The 23,914-nt window shown below is 41.6% G+C and overlaps 1 protein-coding gene across 1 annotated transcript in view; it reads right to left on the minus strand.

The window, feature by feature from the left end:
* Positions 1–2,930: 2,930 nt before the first annotated feature.
* The window catches only part of SLC5A8 (solute carrier family 5 member 8), a 28,362-nt gene continuing 7,378 nt past the window's right edge, over positions 2,931–23,914 (minus strand). The window contains exons 3-15 of the mRNA XM_057425588.1: positions 23,066–23,117; positions 20,098–20,165; positions 19,075–19,229; positions 17,842–17,982; positions 13,922–14,051; positions 12,295–12,383; positions 10,883–10,995; positions 9,511–9,578; positions 9,131–9,217; positions 7,887–8,080; positions 6,591–6,694; positions 4,975–5,060; positions 2,931–3,412 (exon numbers count right to left, since the gene is read on the minus strand). Coding sequence (XP_057281571.1) covers positions 3,281–3,412; positions 4,975–5,060; positions 6,591–6,694; positions 7,887–8,080; positions 9,131–9,217; positions 9,511–9,578; positions 10,883–10,995; positions 12,295–12,383; positions 13,922–14,051; positions 17,842–17,982; positions 19,075–19,229; positions 20,098–20,165; positions 23,066–23,117 — 1,419 coding nt within the window. The 3' untranslated portion in view covers positions 2,931–3,280. The remainder of the gene's footprint in view (positions 3,413–4,974; positions 5,061–6,590; positions 6,695–7,886; positions 8,081–9,130; positions 9,218–9,510; positions 9,579–10,882; positions 10,996–12,294; positions 12,384–13,921; positions 14,052–17,841; positions 17,983–19,074; positions 19,230–20,097; positions 20,166–23,065; positions 23,118–23,914) is intronic.

Raw genomic sequence — 23,914 nt, forward strand, 5'->3', positions numbered from 1 at the left:
TTAGCAAGAAACGGGGTATTTACTGGCGTCATCTGTAAAGCTTAAGAACACTTGCCTCTAAAGTGCTTACAGCAGATACTCTCCCCAGTGAGATTGTCATGATTGTGTCCCAATAGATATCACTTCACCCAAACTTTCACTTGATATCAAAATTAGAGTTCAGTGACTGTTCAGTGCTCAAATCGTGACTTCAAGCAATAAGTTGAAGACAAGTTGGTCATTTACATGTTTTCTCTGTTTTAAACAATTATGTGAATTCAAAGCACTGAGAAAAAAAAAAAACATCAGTGGTCCTATATTTTTTAACTACGATAACTGGGAAGATGAGTCTTCACTCCACGAACAAAACAGGTAGAAGTCACAGATCATCCCAGACAGTTTAAGGCAGTATCCATTACAGCACACAGTGATCTCAGCACAGAGTGGTGCCGCAAAGGCCACAATGATGCTGCTTAACACAGCAGTGATCAGTCACTCTCCTGAGAGGAATATTCAGATGAGAGTTTGTCATTTGTGTTGGGAGGACTGTAGCCATACCAGCAGGCAAGTGCTTGTTACAGGCTTCTGTTCTCTCTGTCCACAGCTTACTCTGTGCCATAAAGCACAGGTACAGAGGGGCACACCAGTCCTCTTCATTTCAGCACTCTGCAGCAGTGTGGAGATACCAGTACTTACCCTTTTTCAGGTTTGCGGACTGAAAGTACCTGGTAAGTACAAATTACTATATTCCAAGGCTCAAGAATTGTTCTTTTGCACAAAATGCAGTATCTATTTCTGTGTCATGAAGACAAGGCACAAGGCTGAACGAGCTGCACTTATCTTCTGAGACTTGAGAAGCATAGCCAGCTCATTCAGACAGTGGACTAGCTGTCTCAGAGTGACTAGAATAGTCCCAGAACAGAGATACCTGTCCTAGAAGACTTTATTCAGGATGCTATTGTTTGTCTCAGATTTTAGATATAGGAACACAAGACACAATTCATGGGATCTCTCCGGCTCACTCACAGCCCTTCCACACAGTGTTTTCAGCACTTAGCTAGTTACAGAGCTGCAGCAGAGGAATGGGAGATAAGGGTCTGGACCGTGCAAGCCAGTGCATCAGGAGGCAAAGGGGAAACCTGCCTCTGTTACGTAGTTTTGCACTGAGTTAGCTGATGGAGGTATGCCCCCGGTGGGAACCCCATACAGTATCTTGTGGAGACAGTGTTCTCACAGGAGAATGGATAATTGGTACCTGAACTCTGAATAATCCTGAAAGATACAGCAAGGCCATGAGAGGCCCGAGGAAGCTTAAGCAAGCAAGATAAGAAGAAGCTGGAATTCACCGAGTTATGAGAACTGTGGACTGTTGGCAAGCTTTCGAGGTCAAGTTCTCACACCTGTGCCTAACCAATTATATGTTAGCTGCTAAGGGTCTTCAAGACATGTATCCAATCATAATATGCCAAATCACTGTAAGTGTATGTAAGCAATAGAATATAAGGAGTTAAGGCTTTGCAATAAATGGCTTTTGTCTGATCATATTGATCTCTGACTGAGTCCACATATTTTTTCTGTGGCAGTGTCTGGCCTGTACTCCTCTAGCACAGGTTTGCTCCTTGGACCAGATTTTTAATCCCTAATGTTTTCTGATACTGTCAGTTCATTTTACGCAGTAGATCACCAAATGCCCTCTGTCACAGGGGCACAAAATAAATTGATTTAGATGCTAAAGGGTTCCAGTCAAGATAGATAAGCTAGAATTGTGTCGTATTCCAAGTTAAAGCAGCTCAGCACCTGGCAAAAGCAGCATAACTTTTAGAAAGCATTTAAGACATGCAGTCAGTTTTTCATTTGATTCAAAACATGACTGCTTTATAAGCTTCACAGCTTAACTTTACTGCAATAGCTTTTATTTCCCAACTTGATACTGCTGTAAGAGTTTTAAACTCCCATGTATAGCCATAGCAAAAAGTCTGCAGTAGAAAAACACCACAGTGGGTCAGCATCTGTTCCCTACCTTACCAGAAGGCATATGGGGGGTGTGAAGCAGCTGGGGGTTTTCATCCTCCAAAACCACCAGTACCATGGTCTGGAGTGGATGTGCCGTTCAGCTTCTCTTGGCAGCCTAGCCAGAGGATAAGTCATCCCATGCCTTGCAGCCCTGAAGAAGCCTTCACCAAATAACATCCTCTGCAATGCCTTCCGTTTCCTGGGGTATTGCACAGTGAACTCTGCCTGCCTGCTAAAACATACAATGTACTCTAGCCTGATCTGGGCCAAACTTGAACGTGAATCCCCAGAGAGACAACAGGGACTGCATGAATACAAATGGCTACATGAAGTTTCAGCTCACAGCTCCACAGACAACAGCAGTGGTAACTGCAGATGCAGTCTTCCCTCTTGTCCTGTAGAGCAAAGAGGGCCATGTTCCTGCATTAACATCTCTGCTGCACTATGCCCAAGCCCAGTGAAAGACCAGTCCTAGGCCAGAATGCTGAGCAAGAAGTGGAAGACTACTGGGGTTCTGCTGTATGGCACTGAACAAAAAGCCCGAATAGCTCTTTTCCTTTGTGAGAACCAGCTCTGTAAGGGTAAGACAGGGCAGATGAGGGAGATGGGGAATGAAGGGAAGTATGTCACTGAGTTTTGCCTCTACCCATCACTAGAGACACTCTTGTAGCTTCCAGCAGTGAACACAGACGAGATGCTAGAAACCAGGGAAGAAATAGCTTCATAAAACCAAACATACACAAAAAAAAACCCAGCAAAATAAATAAACTCTCAGTTCTACAAATGAATCAGATGGCATTATATGCACCTCCTGTATTAAAAAAGCCCCACTGTTTCTTGCAACCTGTTAAGGACCTGCAGCCCTAATGTCTTTGTACTTGCAATGTCTTAAAAGAAAAAAAAGTCAAAAAAAAAAAGAAACCAGAAAACCAGCTATGTCTGGGGGAACAGTGCTCTTACCAAATAAAAAAATTACTCTGAGAGTGAACTGAGATAAAATGCAGATATTTTCCAGGAAGCTCAAGAGTATCAGGTAAATACTTCACATATAAACATTGCCTTCAGCCCTGTCACCAAGATCCAGAGTGAGAAAGAGAGGGTGAGGATGTGCAAGAAAGACCTGATTCCTTTCTTGACTAATATCAAGGGCATGCAAGGGTGACAGTGCAACAAAGCTCAGCAGACGGCTGCCCATTACCCCTGCAGGGCTGGTAACTGACCTGGCACAGGACTGTCAATAGTGCCTTACATGAACAAAACTGTCCTGGAGGGCTGACATGGCCCCACGTCATATATGAAGGCCATTGACTTTGTTCTTATTGCTTGCAACGTCCATTTCAATGTGGCTGAAAGCAGGGTTGTCAGTTCCTTCAGCTGCCATGGTAAACGGTTTCCAGTTCAACACTTCCACTTTCTGTGGCTAAAAAACAAAAGACAAAAGCCGTGCTGTGACGTGGAAGAAACAGTCTTCCTCTCTTTAGCCTGCATACAAGCAGAGTCAGGCCTGGCATACAGGATGCCTTGCAGGGAAGTACATGTTGATTGCTGACAGAGCATAAATAGTTATTCATTGGAGTAGCTGGTATTTTTCTAGGGGCATGGAAAGTTTCTTATTGCGTAAGGTATGAGTTGCATGAAATGTTCTCGTCAAGTAAAAAGTTCTTGTCCTGAAAATTGTCTAAAGTGGTTTTGGTTGTGCAAAGTTCTAATTGCTGCTTTCATGTCTAGAGACCTGCCACCACAAGGTCCTTGAGCTATTGACTCCCAGTCCCTGGTACTTGCCCCATCTTTGACTTGAAAAGCAAATTAACACGCGTCATTGCTTTCATGTTTCATCTCTATTAAACATAATGAGATGTTGAACTTTTTATGTGCAGGAAGTTTCTCAATTCTACCTGATTATTTTTTCCTCACCAACTTTCTGCATTATTTGTGATGCCAACCGCTAGCTCCTAGCTGTAGAGCCATGCAGACACTTGTTTCTGAATCCAGGCATAAAATAGTATGGCTGTGGACATTAGTTTCCATGTGCGTGGATTTGTTTTGGTTTAGTTTTGGTTAGTTGGTTGGCTTGGTACTGGTGTTTTGGTTTTTGCTTGTTTTGGGGGCTTGGGGTTTTGTTTGTTTCTTTTTCAGGGTTTAAATTCCCAGGCAGTAAAAACAGATGTTGGCCTATTAAAAGCAGTGAGTGACAATAACTGGATAGCTGCTCGCTAGTCCTGACACGGACAAACAGCATTACAATAGCACTGTAAAAATCTCTTTCTCTCCCTCGTGTTCACAGTGAGAAGCTGAAATACATGAGATCATACTAAAAGGAGTTGTCATCATGGAGAAAAAACATTTTGCAAACTGAACCATCTCAAAGACAAGATCATTGACTGTACTGCAGCACTTGAAAAGCACTGAACAAAGCTGAGTTTCAGCATCCTGATGATACTAACTGAAAAGTGACCTATAGTTTATTTAAAACAAACAAATTTCCCCTACATTTTCTCTTTGAAGGCTTGTTATTACCTAATGTCTCTCCTTTTCTTATATCTTAGGGAGGGAGCTAGGAAACAGATATGCTGACTAGAAATGTTTTCTCTCAAACAGCAGCAAAAGTTGCAAAAAGAATCCAGATTTTAGAGAACACATGTTTACAAACAAAGAAAGCTTTGCTGAGCCTAAAGTGTGCCTTGAGCCAGCTTCCAAAAGACTAGTGAGGGAGTATTTTGGCAGAAACCTGGAGAACAACTGTCCCTTGTCTCAGCTTCTCCTCTACTGTTCACTGAAGTCAAGCTGTGGCCAAACATAGCTTCCCTGCCTATGCCAGCTGCTTTACTTCTACGCGCCTTGTGCTCTGCTACTGCCCTAAAGCAGACAGTCGTATCAGGCAGCATCAGGTGCTATTCATCCTGGTGGGAAAAAATTAGCCAGAAGCCCTTTGTTCCCAGGAGGAAAGATAGATTTAAATCAGAGATGCGTAATTACACTTACTGTTTCAGATTTAGACCATGAGAAGTTGGACAGGAAATCTTCCTTGGTCAGCAGGAATTTACGATCTGTGTTCTGCTTAAGTCCTCCTGCAAAATAGGCAGGTTTCAATCAGCCAGGGTTCCACATGCAAATGATATGTCAGAGCCCAGCCATGGGCACCAGGCCAGGTGAGCAGCACAGAGTCATGCATCAAAAGCTATCAAGCAATCACAGGCTTTAGGGATTTTTTTTTTTACAATTATATATATCCCTCACCTATCAAAATATAAAAATGGTCCTTCAAGGTCTATTTGAAATGCCTTAGCCATTTCCTAGAGTTTCCTAGATCTTCACCAGATTTCTTACTGTGTAAAAAGACTGAAACAATCATCAGAAGAGGATGAATCTCATACAATGATACTGGGGACCACTCTGCCCAGGAGATGTGGACCAAGTGCTGACAGGGAGCTTGAGCCTCAGTTCTCAGCTTGCTATCAGCAGGTCTCCTGTTTCCAAAGTCACCAGCAATTTGTATAGTAAGTTACTTAAGGGCATCTCCAAGGTAGAGGGGATGAAGGTCAAAGGGACATTTGATCATTTTTAAGCCATGGAAGATTAACTTATTCTTGTGGGGGAATGCGTGTGGGAAAGAAACAAGATGCAGGTGTCAGGAATTAGCTCTGATGACTGCCACATGGGACTTAAATGGGGTCTTGTGCCAGAAAAAGTAGAGAGGTAGTGTGGTTAAGTGTTTTGAGTTTAGTAAGACCATTAAGTTAGTTTTGTTGGAATTTTTTTTGTTTATTGGGCTGATGATTTCTCATCTGGCTTTACTGAGTTGTCCAGTTTTCATACTTGGCTTCATGGCCTGTGGATAAACTGACTCCCAACCTAGTAAGAAGCAAAATTTGTCTACAAGTGTCACTATAGCAATGGGCTGGGAACCTGGCTGGACATACTGGGGAAAACTGTGAGAGCTGCTGCTTTTTTGTTATTTCTGCCATGCATGAGGTGGGTGATAGGTGTGCTTTGCATCTTACCTAGATGCAAAAGCAGTGAGGCTGTGGGCTGGAACTAAAGTTACTACCTGTGGGATGCTGCTTTTTGCCCCTTGCACAAATGGTAGAGGGAAACTGAGAAAGAAGCTAATGTAGCCATGCAGAGGGTCTGCAGCTCTTAAATGTGTGAATGTGGTGAAAAGCATGCACTGTGCAGGTGCAGACAAAAAACCTTGAGTGATCTGAATTCATTTGAAGCAAACCTGCTTTTGTCCTCTAGAAGATTGGGTGTACCTCCTTGCTTGGGGTTCTTGCCATGTTCAGAGGCAACCCTTAAACCTCCAGTCCCTACTGGCATCTAATAAAATGGGAAGGAGATGTCTTATTTATTTATTTCCCTCAGGTTAAAAAACTGTTGAAACTTCTTTCTCCTTAGAAATTTGAAGTAATTTTTGCTATGAGCAGAGATCAAGAATGGGATACAGAAGGTCTGGGGTAGGAAATGAGATTTAGAGTAGTAAGCTTTACACAGTGTTTGCAATAGGGTTACCAGTACTTCCTGTGGGAATAACAGCTCTCTACTCATCTTAGTTTGCAAGCAACCTAAGATACATTCAATCACAACTCTGGAACTAGTACCTGTTAGGAGGCTGATAATTATTCCCACAGCTACTGTGATAAGTGTCCCAAGTGTGCTGAAGTAAAGATAAGACAAGGAATACCAGTTGTCTGCCAGGACAGGCCTGCAAAAGAGCAGAAAAAGGGTAAATCTGCTTTCCTATTCCAAGCAACCTGAAGATGTTTTCTAATTCCAGACAGCATATAAATACAGTTACTTCTGAACCAAGTGACCTGATAGTCTTGAGCTACCTCTGTACAATAAAATGCACACTGAAAGTTTGTTCTGAAATTTGTAGGACAAATTCCTTGGTATGGGAGGAGACAGGTCAGTACAGTGAGCCAATGCATGGGACAGAGCAGGTAAAAGAGCAGAGCCTCTCTACTAGGAATCTAGTGCAGAGCTGAGCACTCCAGCTATCCAGAAGAAAGGATAACTTCTTTAGAATGGGAGATGTTATTTAAAGGAGGGGGCACAAAAAAAAAAACAAAAATAGCAGGAAATCAGCCACTGCGTAGCTCTAAACAGCCAGAAACTACAGGGCAACTGTCACACCTCATGTTACACCTTATTTTGTTCTCCCTGACAATGTACTCTCTTGCAATGGCTGCTTCCCAGACATAAAGAATGCTGGAGGCTTCATGTGAGAGGTGTAGTCTATGACACTGGATATTGGTCATCCATGTGCGTACCAGGGTATCTGTTGATTGTACAATGCTCAAAGATGTAAGGATTGGTAATCCTAGAAATGTGTTTGTTCAGCTTCTCTCTGTTCCTGCTGTTACCTATATTGTCATTCATAAAAGTTACACTTAACTGTGATTGTCGAAAGTAAGATATACAGTAATTGCAGAGGGGAGCAAATCCCTTATATTTTGTCCATTACACAGATTATGTCCTCTTCTGAATTTCCTGAATAAACCTATTTTTGCACAGACAAGCTGTTGTAGGTGGAGCTGTTCAACTGGCAAATTGCCCTTTAACTGCCTACTACTTCAATTCATAAGACGGACTGTGGAAGTTAAGTCAATAACTATAAATGTTACGCTTTCTTTAACACTATGCTTCCCAGTAAGCCATATGCAAGCCTTTAGACTCAAATATTGAACTGAAGCTTTAAAGATCGATAGGATGATTCACTTTGACTTCTGTTCTGGGATAACCCACACAAACCCTGACAGGGAAAAATATGCTTCACCTTAAGCAGCCTCACAGGTAAACCAAGGGAGGGATAGTAACCCATATGCTAGGCAGATGTTTGCATTACTTTAAAAAAAATACATGCTTTGCTGATTGCATATGATGGACTTGTATACCTCTCTGCACTTGGTGTGTTGAAGATTGTTGTTAATGGGTTTTCTGTTGCCGTCAAATTTCCTGAGGATATATTACAGCCTATAGTTGAGAGAGATAGAGGCTTGGTCCTCTCTGGAAGTGGAGGATAAATCTGAGATCCAATTCCAACCCAAAGTGAAATAACAAAGCCACTGACAAGACCCACAAATGCACCCTGCAAAACAGAAAATAAAACTTTACGTGAAAAGCAAAAGGATATTTGAAAAAGCCAGCACCTAGATGAGTAACAAACTGTAAGATAACCTAAACAGTAAGAAACAAGATAATCTAAACTGTAGGCTCCTTAGCAAAAATGAAATATACAGCTGGGGAGAGCTGGGGAATTTACTTGATTCCCCTTTTGGGAGATACAGTGTTTACTCACAGCTCTCGAGCATACATCTCTTTATTTTTCCACTATGCCTTTTCAATCAAAGGATAGCTCTGGGCTGCATGGTATATTGGAAAATACTACTTTATTTGAGCTCCTCCTTGAACAAATACAGAAGCATTTTTCTTTCTTATCATGTGGTCTGTTTTTTTAAAAGTTTCTTCTGCTTCAGGGTGAGGGGATTTGGGGCTGACAACTAGTAGGCTTTTGGGGTTTTTTTTGGTTCTTGGGGTTTTTTTTTTAGTATATACATAAAATATGCAACTGCAGAAAGGTAAAGGTTAATGATTAGTGAACCTTACTAAACAGCAATCCTGTCAGACTAACGCAGGGACCATGTTCGCAAAGTTTGTAAAATCCATTTTTTGATGGAATAGATTTTTCCTTTGGAAATTATAATGTCATGATGCTGAGAAAACCCCAACTCAGTCGGCAAATTCTTGGGCTCCATTCTCGCAGCCTGACCTCCTTTTGCTCAAGCAGGCTAGCATCCTCAAAGTCTACTGATTGTTCAGCTACATTTTACATTGCTCCCTGCTTCTAAAACTGTGTTTTCACAAATCCTTGCCATAGTTTCATTTTTACTCAGAATATTTTCCCCCTTCTGCTCGGGTAAAATCTCTTCATGGGATGGAAATTCAATTTCCCATACACCCTTGTCCTTGGGACAAGGAGGAAAGGGAACAAGGGGAAATGATTTAGACACTTTACATGAGGATATCCCCCTTGCTACCCAACATAAAATTATTTGGAGCAGAAGCTGGGGGAAGGCAGAAGGAGATGCCCCAAATTATCAACATTTTTGGAGGAACAGGGCTTTAAATTTCTACTTACAATTCCATTTGCAAAGGAGCAGAGGATTCCCAAGGCAAACAGTCCTAAAAGGGGGCCACCAACCATGCCAAAAATGCTGAGTGCTGCCTGAGGAAGGAAGAGAGTCTGCTATCAGGTGCTGTGTAAGAAAGTTAAAACCCCAACATGGCAAGAAGGGAGGATGTTGAGAAGGAAAGTATGATTTTAACTGGTGTGTACTCAGCTGGCAGGATTTGGTATAGTTACATGGCTGCTTAAAGCAGAGGCTGAGCCACAGGCTGTTTGAGGTCAGTGGCCAACAGAGAATAAAAACTAACCTCATAATGGTATCCAGCAATTATTTGCTTACATAATTCATTCTGAGTGAGCCAACATGGGCATGAAAAAAAGCTGACACCTACCTGCAACAAGGCTCCCAGGAGAGATGCCACTGCAGCCATAGCAATGCAGACTCCACCATAAAACAGGCCTGTGTGGAAAAGGCAGAATGATGTGTAAATCTGCCAAATTTTGAAAATCACTAAAGGAAATGTTTTCAGCTAACCTAGCATGGCCCTGACATCTCCAAAATAAAACCTGCTAACATCTGTGTTTTTATTAAGAGAGCCTGAATTGGACAAAAGATCAGGTTTATTTTTACACTGAGTTCATGCAAACTTGACACAATTCTCTTCCCATATATTACTAAAGAGTGATTACTAAATGGCAGCCATGCAGATTAGCCATAGTGGCAAAGCCACATTTACTGTTCATATTTCTCAGCTAATCTCCTGTGTCATAGTCCTTATTTTGAGGGAATAATTTCTGCTTCTAAGTCTAAAGTCTTTGGAGCAAGAAAGTAAATGCTGGCAGATTACTGGGAGCTGGCACTGTGACAAAGAACATCCTAGGTCACCAGGATGTAGCATCTGCTCCCAAGAACCATAACACTGGCTTATTTATTTTTTCCACCTCCACCCCTCTGGAGTTTTACTGCACAAGCAATAGGTTAATCTCACTGTTTAATTTGGCACATCAGGCAATTCACGATAAGACCAAGAACAACCTTGATGTAAACATTGTTTGGGATACTGCTTACAAAACTGCTCTCAGGTGAAAATATCACACTTGCAACATGCCATCAGTCTGCTGTGCTTGCTGGTATGTGTGCCACAACACCATGTTGGCACTGATTTTTCCACACACTGCAAACACTGTTTTGGGCTACACCTGCCACTGCTCACAGGGCAGTACGACTAGAGACAGCTATCGCACTTCACAGATGTAAACCACCTGCTCAGCCTAGTTCTGACCCTCTTGTTTGAGCTACATGAAATGGAGGAGCTAAACAGACTGAGAGTCTGAGAGTATATCAGAGAAGATGTGAAGTTTCTTGTTCTCTGGAATGTTATTGGGACACAATGCTCATGTATCACTCAGTTCAAAGGGTTTGTTACAAAATGTTTTCCCATGCTTCTAATTTTTGTCAGATGAAAGAAAAAGAACAGGTTTTGGGTTTGTAGTATTGCAAATCAATATTGACTTCAGATGCAGTGCATCTTTCCCACTTAAAGATCAAAATCATCAGCTTCCTTTCTCCTTATGCTCACCTCAAATAGTTTGTCCCCAACTCTGTGTAAAACCATGCAGCTGATTTCATATCCCCAAAGTATTGCAGCAGCATAGTCATATTGGTGTGAATACACTTATTCTTGACTTACTCTGATGATAGCAAGATATGAATCAAGCCCTCACTTTGTAAATCAAAAGTGGAAAGATATTTTCCAGACATACTCATCCCCATGGAAATCCACGACAGCTTCTTTTCAGAGAGTGATCTGAAGTACGGCCTAATGAGGTCTTCAACAGTCACAGCAGCCAAAGCATTGATGCTGGAGGACACTGTACTACAGAAGGCAAGATGTATACAGATTTTTATCTTAGAAGCTGAAATCCTGGATAACAGATGTATTATTACTGGCAGAGAGAAACTGCCACTGCCTAGAACAGTGTCAGAAAACTAATGTAACTGCTGTACTGGCTGAGATAATTTATTCTTCCAGGTGATGAAGCTAATAGCGTACAAAAATTGTTTAAAATAATCACTCCTAGTGAAGACAAAGCAAATCTTGATGAAAAGATGGACCTGGTGAGGTCATGAAAATACCTATTACATGTGGCTAAGCTGTAAATACTACTGGTATATGCGATACCTTAACAAATCATCTACACAGTAGGTATCTGGGTGGGTAAAATTCCTACGTGCAGGTCACTGATTACTTTGAATGCACCCTTAGAGAAGGATTCAGATAATCTGAGTAATCTAAGAATTAAGCAACTAGTCCAAACTGAACTATACCAGGCTCCCTGTGGGGTCAGAAAAAACAGTGCTCTGAAGGCACAAAGCCACTCACGTGATCTTGCTTGTGTGTGTACCTTACTCTGTCAAGCCACCGGCTTTTCTTCATCACATGAAAACAAATATTCTGGCTGTTCCCTCTGTTTGTGTAGTTACCAGTACCCAGAACAAAATATTCTGGTGTAACATTCTTAAGTTTCCACATTTTTATCTGCTTTCTATTGTTCAGAGCTTTCCTTGAGAGAGGTCCTAAAAGATGGTCCTTGGGAAAACTGAACAAAACACTCCCCACTGTTGGATAGAAGGAAACTGATTTCTCTCCTTCAGTAAAAATATAACAGTGATTGTTATTTTCATGAGTTCATACAAGACTATTGGAGGTCCAGAAACAATTTTTTAAACAAGACTCTAAAGATCAGGTGTGAGGAAAGGGAGATGGCTTTAATGTTATGCTGGTTTGAAACTGCAAAATTAAAGGTGAGCAATAGGAAATTCCCCCAGCTGTGACTATTTTGTGTAACCACTCATTTATAATAAAGCAGAGGGGCTTTAAAAACACACAGAGGAGGATTTGTTAGTGTCATACATTCTGCGTGGCTAGCTGTTTCCTCATGTTTCTAATAGGGAACTCCAAACTGCTTTGAGTATTAGGACCTCAGAGTGCCACTGTTGGAAACTATGTTATGTTTAAGCTTCATCATGAAAGATCATAGAGTTACTTTTTTTTTTAAGAACAAAACTTAGTTAGAAAAAGAAATGAAATGCAAAAGTTTTAGTATAAATGCAACTTCAGCTCTAACAAAAAAGAAAAGAAAACAGGACAACAGGTTCCAAATTATTAAGTTACCTTAATGTCCCACTGTAGGCACTAGCCACAAAAAGCCCTGGCACTCCTGGAAAATCGTGGAGAATATCCAGCACTAGGTATGGCATTAGCTGAAAAATTCAGAACAAGAAATATTATTATCTTTTTGTCACTGTACTGTTTTTGTTACAGCATTATCGCTGGCATCCTGCCCAGCTATTCTAATTTTTAATGTCATATCTCACATATTTTTTGGGTTTCTACAGAGAAAACTCATCCTAAAACACCCACTCAGGATACAGCAGTCTATTTAGAGCACCTAGCAGACATGAGCATATAACTGTGCTGTCAGGCTCGGTTTCCAGTGAAGATGGTACAGGAAGCTAACACTAGGCAGCAGGTATTCTCTATTGTACGCCACTCTGTTGGGCTTGGATACCATAGCAGATGTTTATGTCTGCTGTTGACTTCACAAAAGGTTTTTAAATACAGTTCAATAACCTCAGGGTAAGTGAGAACAATTTCCTTATTGGAAATCATGTGTCGCTTGTTGACCTTTGCAAGATCTGAGCACTGGAAAGACAGGTGTCTTAAGATCTTCTTCCTGTGAATCATTTTTTTCACAGACAAGTTGGTCTTTTTAGTATCTTGCTTCCAGTTTCCTCCAAAAGAACTAAACTGACAGCAACAACTTAATTTCCTTTGGGTTTCCACCTCAGCTTTCCGTAGCTCGTGTTATTCTACCCTTCAAGACCAGGTGGTCCTGCTTCAGGATTGTGTTCTTCTGGCTTTACAGTGTTGTTCAGGGGGTGTTATCCAGAGCCTGTGATTATTCCTGGGCATAAAAATACCAAAAATATACTTGTACGATTTCCTTGGGCCCAGACTCTGGTCAGTCTATAGGATCCCGGAGCTCTTATTCCTCAGGTAAGTCTGCTACTCAGGGCCTGTTTAGGGAGAGGTCACCATCAGTTACAAGGTCGTTTCTCCACAGCTTGATACTACATGATTTGATTGCCCAGCTCTGTGCCGCAGGAGAGAAGGATGCACCATCACCAGCAAAGAACTACCTCCTGGTAACCTTCTTTCAGGTGCATGCTTTGGGTATGACTATGTTCTGAAACTGAAAAAGCTTTCACCTCCCTTAGCACGGAGCAGTTTAGGTGAGGTGATACAAAGCAGCATGCTAAGGCCCACAGTCACTCACACAGGCACTGGTGTTCCAGCCATCCCTGGCAGCAGCCTCTTCCCCTCACTTCTCTCTGAGGTGGGGTTTTTTTGTGTGTGAAAATGTAAGTGGATTTGGATTTCACCCAAAATTTCACCATTTTGGGTGAAAATCCCAAATACCTGCAGAGGTGGGTTGAAATGAGCACTCTCCACCTCGCTGCTTTCCCCACAACCCTCCTTACCTGGCACTGAGAGGTCTGAGCTCTGGGATAGCTGAGGAAACTGAGCAGTGCTGAGGACAGGTCTGCTGCTTTCTCCAGGATATTCCCTCCAGCCATGGTATCAGTTTAGCCCCTTAGTGTTACAGTCTCGACTAATACAGGACTCAGGCATGCCATTATTCCCACCCCCGAGATTCTTGAACACACCCCCATCTGGTTATTATGGCTGCAGAGGAAGGATGCCACTCACCACCTTCCCCTGAAACATGGGGCCCTACCTGGTCAACTGCTGACACCTGCTTTGATGTCCATGGATCGCAGTCCTTGTAGATGGAGTAGAGGGCCAGGCCACACAGCACTGCGCAGGCCAGTATCGCCCAGAGGCCTACCAGGTTGATATAGAGGGACCTGCACCATCACACATGGAAACACAATATTAGAGCTCGATGTCCTGCAAGAACCTGCTGGGGCCAAGTAAGCAAGTGCCCACACCAGCACAGAAGCGACTTCCTGGTCATGGTGGCTGCCCACCAGAAAGGGAGTCACCACACATCTCCCAGCATCTCACCCAGTGTGAGATCACACTTTTAAATATACAAATTACACTTCTGATGTTGGTGGTACAGTCTAAGTGCCTGTCCCCTGGCAAAGCCTGCTCTGGAGATGGTGAGAGCCATATGGAAATCCCCACGTTTCATCATGTGGGTGAGGTTTATGTTGCAGGCAACTGGCAATAAGACACTCTCCTGCCCTTGTCTCACACCTTGGTAAAGACAAACCCAGATAGATTTGTAAGGTGGGGTGCCCCAGATCAAAGTGCAAGTACCTTTTAATCAGCACCAACACTCCTCTACCCCTGGAGCTGCAGGGCCACACACGTAGTGTTGGAGTTGCCCTTGTTAAACTAATCCCTCCTTTCTTTCTGAGCCAGTCTCTGTGGGAGGTTGCAACAAGGCACTGGGACCTGACATGTGGTCTGGAGCGCCTACAGCTGCCACTTCAGAAAGCAGGTCCAGTAACCCCATTGCCTTCCCACCTCCTGATGCGAGCTTCAACTTAATGCTGAGAGCACAAAAGGGTTTTCATCAGCCATTAATGCTACCCTTGCCACACAAAACAGGCAGCCTCTACTGGCAAGTGAAAACCAAATCGTTCTCCTCACCCTGTGAGGACTTTTCCCTTCCATCTAACTTCCTGATCTTTTCAAATGTTTCTCAGCTTTTGATGACTCCTGAGTCACAAAGTTCTTCTCACCTAGGGTGGTCAGGTCAAGCAAACACACCCATGGGGAGCTTGGCCTTGAAAAACAACGTTCCTTTCCAGCAGTTGCCTCCTGGTTATCTGTGTACCATCCACAGATAGTGATTTAACTGCCTGACAGATCACATACTCTGGACCTGTGCCAACTGCTAAGACCTCCACTGGGAGGACCTTTGATTTCTGAACAAATATATCCATGCTTTAAATGCTTCAGGAGGCCTTTTGAGGCCTTAAGTTGACAAGAAGGTAAGGGCCATATGGGGCACCAGCCCTTGAACTTCTAGAGCAGGATGAATAAAGAAGTAAACTTAACTTTATAGATCTTGTTAGGAACTGAAAGAGATGTTTTCAGAAGGACATAACGTAGACTAGCTAATTGAACTATCAGTTTTATACTACAGAACAATTATTCACAAGCACAATGTAAGCTCTTGAAAATGACCCATATAAAGAAAAGCTGATTTACACATAGTAGGGGAAACTCTGTATTTATACTTTGTAGTGGTGGTCTAAACACAGAACCAGCAGCACTTTAAATTTCTCTCTAGACTAATTTAGTGAAAATGAAGTAGTCCTCTTCTTACAGATGCTCACATATTGGTTGGACATCTTGCATCCATTTAGCTGAAGCTGTTTCTGTATTAGCATAATCTACCTATAAGGCACTCAGAATCTGATTTAGTACAAAATTTAACCAATGAGTTAAATCAATTCAACTCTTTTGAACAGATGTAATAGCAGTATTAGCCTAGATCCTTTATTAAAGAAAGATTAGAAAGTCAAGAGAAACACACAGAAGCAAAAGAAATTGTCTGAATCTGGCAATTCTTGTTTTTAAACTGGATCAGTGTTTGACAGTGAAAAGAAAGTTGTTTTTTTCCACTGATTTAAATCCCAGCTCATGCTACACCCTATGACTAAACACTGGAATATAATACTTGTAGCACTATTGGATGGAGGTGTTCCCATTAATCCTGGGTGTGTAATATGGGGTGGAGTTTGGGTGAAGTAGGCACTGTGACTGCTCAAGGCTTATTTTCAGTTGTTTGTTTCAGGCTGGCTATAAGATTTTAGCACTGAAACATGCCAGAGATTGACCTTGAAAGTGTTAGCAGCCTGTATTTTTCTGAAAGTATAGCTCTCCTGTTTGAGGATGACAGCGTGTGCTCTTTCCTCCTGGTGTGTTTCTTGAATGGTGTGGAATGCTTTCCCAAAGCCTAAGAAAATTCCTATTCTTGTGCCACTGTTAAATGCATTCCCAAAACATACAAGTTGGAATCTATGAAAGAATTGTTTTCTCAGCTCAGATTTATCATTGCGCTGTCTCTTCTAAAACCTTACAGTAAATGCCATGGGGGTACAAAACACTATTACTTTGACCTGATGATATTTTACACCTCTATATACCAGTTAAATGGCAATAAGAGGTGCAAGCCATGAATGACTTGCAGATGTATCTAATTATATTTGCAAATGAACTGAATAGTTACCACAGAATAGCAGTGTTTATAATTGTGACAAGCTGCAACCATTATACAAAATGATTTCCCCATGCAGGGGAAATAACCTGCATGTGCAAGATGCCGTGAAGTCCAACCACCCACACTAGCAGGAAAGGACCCTACTGATAAGGCTATGCCACCACTAAAATTGTATGAGCTATAAATGCATCCAAACCATTCCAGAGCCGGAGAGCCTTCAGCCCTGGTCAAAGCTTCTACAACAGCTCAGAAAATCTGTCCAAAAGCTGCCATGGTGCCAGATTCCCCTTGGCCACAGTCTGTTTCTGTGACAGCCTGGAGGTGTCCCTCCTTACAAAAGGGGGTAGGGAGAGTGTAGGAAAGGAGCACAGTCCTAAGGGGAGCAGGGGCTCAGGAAGAGCAGTTGCACTGGCACACAAATCTGGCACAACGTATGCAGCATTACAGATGTGGGATGCACCTCCTGCCTCTGCATTGCCAGGAACATGGAAACCAGACACATGCCAGAGATTGCGGAGAAGCCATGTGGTGTGCTGGAGATGTGGCTGGTGATGAGTATCAGCTCATTCTCATCTGAAGCCCAAGTGGTTGAAAAGTAGACTTTCTTTATTAACATAACCAAAATATTTCAGTTCTAAACGGCATGATTTTGTAGGTATTATGCTAACTTTAGGAAGTGAAAGCCTTCATAAAGTCCTTCTTTGTATGTCACTGTATTTATTACAGAACTTATAGAGACTATACTCATGATGTGAATTTATATAGTTCTCCTATAAATGGACTTTATGAGCTCGCTAATAATTCTTAAATCCTGAGTTGTGAACTACTGGAATGATACTAAAGAAAAGGTAAGATTACAGACTTAGTAAATAATACTCCACTCTAGAGTAAAAACTGATAATAATTGTCTAAAGTAAAAGCCCTCTGCTTTTTCCATAGTGAATTCCTAACAAAAAAATAAAAGGTCATGATTATTATGAAAACAAAATACATGGCTCCTCAGCAACTTTATAGCTGACTCAAACATTTCTTCATTTTCTCATGCCTACATGAGAAATCTTTTAGTCTTTACTTACACAAAATTCTCAAATAATGACTCAGGTTTAGTAGAGTAGCAATTCAAGATGCTGCCTTGATGTGGCTTCAGCACATGTATTATACTATTTGATCTTTAGGTTGCATATAAATTTAATGCAGCTATTAATATGCAGGAATACTACCACACTGAAACATTCTGGCACAAAGCTCAAGTGTTACAGCAATTATATGTAATTTAAATATCAGTATTTATTTTGCCGATTTGTCTTCTACCTGAAGACAAATCAAAAGTAAAAACAGAAAGCAAACATTCTTACCCTTTACACCCTTCTTACCCTTTATATAGACAAAAAACATTCCTTAAAAAAAAAATCTCCTTAACAAATTCAGACATTAAGAGTTACTGTAGGCAGACTTACAATTTTGCATGGAACCTGCTTTTGCACGCAATGTATCTCTGTACTTGAGACTGGTTGACTCCATATATGCCAGTCCATGTGAAAGTCCCACCTACTATAATTGTCCAGAAGGTGTGCCTTTGCAAAGGATTGGGATCAAAGCTACAATGAGAGGGAAAAAGAAAACAAATTCAGAATATGAAAATGTTCACATTATGAGAAGACATTAATGCCTAGGAAAAAAAAAAAAAATCCCTGTACTTGTTCTGATACCAACTCTCTTAATTTGTAGAGATTTTGAACATTCAGATACTCCAACTCTATGTGAAATCATGAAAAGCAAATTTTAAAACTCAGAGCTGAAATCCTGATCCAGTGAAATCTGTGCAAAGGTGAAGTTTAACTAATTTATTACCTATAAACTACAGTCTTAAGTAAAGCTGTATGATGCCTGTGACTGTTGTGGTGAAATGATGCTCCAGTAAAAAGTCTAATATGCCTGCTTATCTAAAGGGACATCAGTCTAACACCAATATAAAGGTGTATTTGCATGCCCAGCCTTTGTGGATAGAGCCTCTGTAAAACATTCTGCTGGTTTGGCTCTAAGTAAATTTCAGACTTTAGATGGCTACGAATCATTATTTTTTTAAATAACACTTTAATATTGCAATAAATAATGCTTATCTTGGTGAACAGTGTAATATTATTTCACCTATTATATGCTTTTATTTCTTTTCTTTTTCTGCCTGTGACCTCTGTGACTGGGGGAAAAAGCAATACAGTATAACCACTACAAATCAACCTAACAAACAGATTGAAAAAAACTACTACTCATGAAGAGAAAAAAAAATACCCACAGGTGAATTATTTACTGAAGAACTTGGTGAAGAATTGAAGAAAAAACTTCTTAATATCACGAACTGGTAGACAAAAGGACAAATGAGCTGTTCGCAAATTGTAAGTATAAATATGATAGCCTTCTATTCACCATTCACTTTCAGTGGAATCAAAAATGTATCCTTAAAGCACCTACTTGGTAAAGTAAAAGAGTTGTCCTCTTCACAAGATTTTGCATGGTGTAAAACCTAAAAAATATCCCTCACACTAGGTGAGCTTGTTTAACAATGTATAAAAACTGGGTCACAACTTCTCCCCTCCCTCCTCCTCCTTCAGTAGCAATTTAATTTCACACTTAGTCACACGGGGTCTATTTGTAGGAATAAAGAGGCACATCATCGGCAAGTACAAACTCACTCCCAGAAGTTCAATCTTCCTCCGTAGTAGGAGTCGTTTACAATGCGTCCGATTCCCTCCTGAACCACCACAGCTCGTATAATGACAGCTGAAAATCCAGCTACCATGACTCCAACCTGGAAAACATCTGTCCACACCACTGCCTTCAGACCGCCCTGCATGAGGAACAGCACGTGTCAGGTACAACACGGCAGCAGCACTCTTCCCTTTGCACTCATATTCAACTAAGAGAAACATTACAATTTGTATTATGCATAATAGATTCATTTAATCTTCTTTAATGGAAATAATTCTATACTGGAGTGTTTAGGAATTACGGCCTATTGCAATCAGGAACCTATCCTGGCCCTTTTTTGAAGTGCACTAGAATTTACTTTGGCCATGCACATAATTTAATCTAGTATTTCCTTTATCACATAACCTGATTTGGAAGTTTTTATCAAAAGATAAATTGGCAGACAGTGCTCACCTTACATATGTACAGTACCACTAACTGCAGAAGGCATGCCATTCAAGTGAATAAAAATAAACATTATTTAATCCATCATATACAAATAAATCTGACAGTGAGGTTCCATTTAATGATTTCTAGACACTTGGTCAATTAACACTAATCTAAAGACCAATCTGTTCATGTGGCACTTGATATTTTCAGTGGCTCTATTCAGTGTCAGGATTACTACAGTTACAGTAAGCAGGTGCTTGACAAATTATACAGCTAACCCCTTCTATACTAGAAAAAAAAAAAAAAAACCAGGAGGATTTGCAGGAAGGGAAATCTAATTTTCTGCTGTTTTCTGCAACAACAGAAGTTTGACTGTATCAAAACGGAAAAAGGTTGAGTTATATACTGGCTACTTTTGCCCACCCACTCCCTGGGTGAATATGGCCCTGTGGCTACATCTACACTGTGAAATGTACTCCCATGGGTAACCTCACTTTGGGCTACTTTTAAATAAATTCCGTATTTTATGTGAATAGTGAAAGGAACAGAGATTTTTCTCAGCCAAAATGCCCACGTACCAGTGTGCAATAGAAAGTGCAGACCACACCGGTTGCCACCACTGCACCCCACAAGTCGAAGCCAGTGACTAAAATAGAGGAAAATGGCACCAGTGTGAATGAAGCACTGGGGACAAAAAATTGCAGATCAATTTTTGACCCCCAATCTGGTTGCTGGAAAAAAATAGAAATAAGTTAAATGGCAAAGTAGGAGGTAAAAATGGCAATGAAAAGAATCATAGAATCATAAAATAGTTAGGGTTGGAAAGGACCTTAAGATCAATCTAGTTCCAACCCCCCTGCCACGGGCAGGGACACCTCACATTAAACCATATCACCCAAGGCCTCGTCCAACCTGGTCTTGAACACCGCCAGGAATGGAGCATTCACAACCTCTCTGGGCAACCCATTCCAGTGCCTCACCACCCTCGCAGTAAAGAACTTCCTCCTTATATCCAATCTAAACTTCCCCTGTTTAAGTTTTAACCCGTTACCCCTTGTCCTGTCAGTACAGTCCCTAATGAAGAGTCCCTCCCCAGCATCCCCTTCAGATACTGGAAGGCTGCTATGAGATCTCCACGCAGCCTTCTCTTCTCCAGGCTGAACAGCCCCAACTTCCTCAGCCTGTCTTCATATGGGAGGTGCTCCAGTCCCCTGATCATCCTCATGGCCCTTCTCTGGACTTGTTCCAACAGTTCCATGTCCTTTTTATGTTGAGGACACCAGAACTGCACACAATACTCCAAGTGAGGTCTCCCAAGAGCGGAGTGGAGGGGCAGGATCACTTCCTTCGACCTGCTGGTCACACTCCTTTTGATGCAGCCCAGGATACGGTTGGCTTTCTGGGCTGCAAGCACACACTGCCTGCTCATGTTCATGTTCTCACTGACCAGCACCCCCAAGTCCTTCTCTGCAGGGCTGCTCTGAATCTCTTCTCTGCCCAACCTGTAGCTGTGCCTGGGATCCATCAAATTGATGTCTCTCCAATTTAGAGACAAGGATGTTGTGTGGGACAGTGTCAAACGCTTTGCACAAGTCCAGGTAGGTGACATCAACTGCTCTACCCCTGTCCATCAGTTCTGCAGCCCCATCATAGAAGGCCACCAAATTGGTCAGGCAGGATTTCCCCTTAGTGAAGCCATGCTGGCTGTCACCAAGCACCTTGTTGATTTTCATGTGCCTTAGCATGCCTTCCAGGAGAATCTGCTCCAAGATTTTGCCAGGCACAGAGGTGAGACTGACTGGTCTGTAATTCCCCAGGTCATCCGTTTCCCCCTTCTTGAAAATGGGGGTTATATTTCCCTTTTCCCAGTCATCGGGAACTTCACCTGACTGCCATGATTTCTCAAATATGATGGGATGCAACACTCCTGAGCTTGTAGCAGGTGATCCTTGAATATCAACCAAGAGTCTTGGGCCCCCCTGCCCTCTAGGTCTATATCCCATGGAACCTTATTAAGCAGGCTCCTGAGGAGGCCAAAATCAGCTCTTTTGAAGTCCAGGGCAGTGAGCTATTGTGTCTAAACCTGGGGATTTGCATTAACAAGTTCTAAAAATGAAACAGTTGTTACAGACATTGGAAACTGTTCCGGTAAATATATTTCAGGATCTAGGAAACTATTTGTAATGTGACAATTAATTTGTCTTCCGCTAAAAACCACATCCAACATATTTGTAGGCCCCAACACAGGAAGATTTTAAAATACATGTCCTTCCTTGAAGCACCTTGGTGTCCTATAGAGTCCTTAGGCAGAGATTTAAGCAAGCAAAAAGCATGGGGATACTCCATGGAGGTAAGGTGGTTCAAGCATGGTCTGGAATAAGTGTTTCAGACTAAAAGCCTTTCTTTTATTCTTCTTTCTTTTGGGGAAATATGATAGTATGTCTACACCAGACAACACTGCTGTGGCTGGCATGCAGGCCATCACTGCCCCAGCTTGCCATGCTCACATGCTGCCAGGCAGGGTTCTTGGGGGCTCCCCAACAGATAGCTCAGAGTATTGAGAAACACTACAACAGAACTAATGAAAAACATTGCTTCTAGTTGGGAGCCAGCTTGGTCATAGCTTGGTGCAGTTTGTATTTGCAGGGCAAATATAAACATTAAGGACATAAAACCTGTAGGACTCACACACAGAGGAGACCAATGCAGACAGCATCTTTTTTCTTCCTTTTTGTTCAATGAACAAACAAAAAAATCCAAACCAAGCAACAAAACCGATGAACAGAACAATTACGATTTTCATTCTAGCCAAAATGATTCATTTCTATTTGCATTTTGTTACTGTCTTTCCTTGCCAAGTGGACAAAATAATTCTGTCAGATTAAAAGTTTCATTTGTCTTTACATAAAAGCTTTTATCCTGCCTCTAAAAATAAATGCGGCTCATTTTCAAACAGAGTCATTTTGAAGTATAAAATGCAAACATTTCATTTTGTAAATATCACAACAAACATCTGAAACTGAAGATTTTTTGCTGTTAATTTTGTTTTCCTGGGGAAAAAAAAAAAAAAGGCTGAATTAAACAGCCTAAAGCCATATTTACAAAACTGTTGCCTCGCTCTCCTCTTGAAGTAGAGCACTTAACCAAGGGAACTAAATGTGTGTTTAGTCTCTGCATTGCCTTCAAAATTTACGTAAGACTTCTTAACTTGTCAGAATGTTGCCATTACCTAAGAATATTGCGTGAGAGGTAGAGTAATTGAGAGCAGGGTTTCCCTTCGAGCCTGTCCTGGGTTCCAGTGACTGCTACTGCTGAACCCAGGACAGAGCCTCTTCTGTAATTCTTTACAGGTAGGGATTAAGGGACTAGGATTACAAATGAGAAGCCTTCTATCTGAGCTCCCTTCAGGATCAACAGAAATCTTAAGAGATTTCATAGCTAAGCCTTGAGCAATATTTTTAGGTGTGTGTTACCAAAAAAAAGCATACCAGTACTCTATGCAGAAAAAAATATAACAGTAGAACTGTTGCAGTATGCTCATCTTACCTTGATTCAGTGCTAACGCTGGAGCATAAATGACAATACCAGTGTATAGAGTCTGAAAGGGGAAAAAAGATGAAAGATCAAAATAAATGTAAATTCATTGAAAGTTGATCACTTTCTGGGATGATTTCTTTTCAAGCATTTATGCAGTCTAATCTTCCTAAACTCATAACTGTTGAGAAATAATTCCAATTGTTAGAAGTTGAATACCTGCGACAAACCAGCACTGCACTCTCACAGCCTTGTGCGCTTAAAATAAATATCAGGGACTCTTAAATACCAAATCCCTCTTCAGCTTCTCCTAGCTTTTATAATTAACTTATCTTACTGCAGAAACAAGAGCAAAAGGAAGTTGATGGGGTTTACACACTGCTTGCCAAAGAATCTATTACAATTTATTTTTTCAGTCTTGGAATCCGTATGCCTCTCAGTATGCAACTATAATGCATGTGAGTAAAAACAAAGAATACAGCACCAGTTAGTCATCATAAGATGAAGCCATGCATACTTATTCTACTTTACCAGTAGAATAGCAAGTAGAATTGCAACCCTGGACTTTAGCAGGGCAAACTTTGGCCTTTTCAAGCAATTGCTAGGGGAAATCCCATGGGCAAGGCTGCTTGAAGGTAAAGGGGCCCAAGATAGTTGGCTGGCATTCAAGGATTGCTTTTTCCGAGCTCAAGATCAGAGCATCCCGACACGTAGGAAGTCAAGGAAGAGGGCCAGGAGACCTGGATGCTCAAGTGGAAGAGGAGAGTTTACAGGTCATGGAAGGAGGGGCTGGCCACTTGGGAGGAATAAAAGCCTGCTGCTAGAGGATGTAGGAAGGCAGCTAGGATGACTAAGGCCTCC

This window comes from Pezoporus wallicus, unplaced genomic scaffold (genome assembly GCF_028554395.1).
Source record: "Pezoporus wallicus isolate ANWC-B61680 ecotype Strahan unplaced genomic scaffold, APGP_CSIRO_Pwel_v1 scaffold_3294, whole genome shotgun sequence".
NCBI classification, from domain to species: Eukaryota; Metazoa; Chordata; class Aves; order Psittaciformes; family Psittacidae; genus Pezoporus; species Pezoporus wallicus.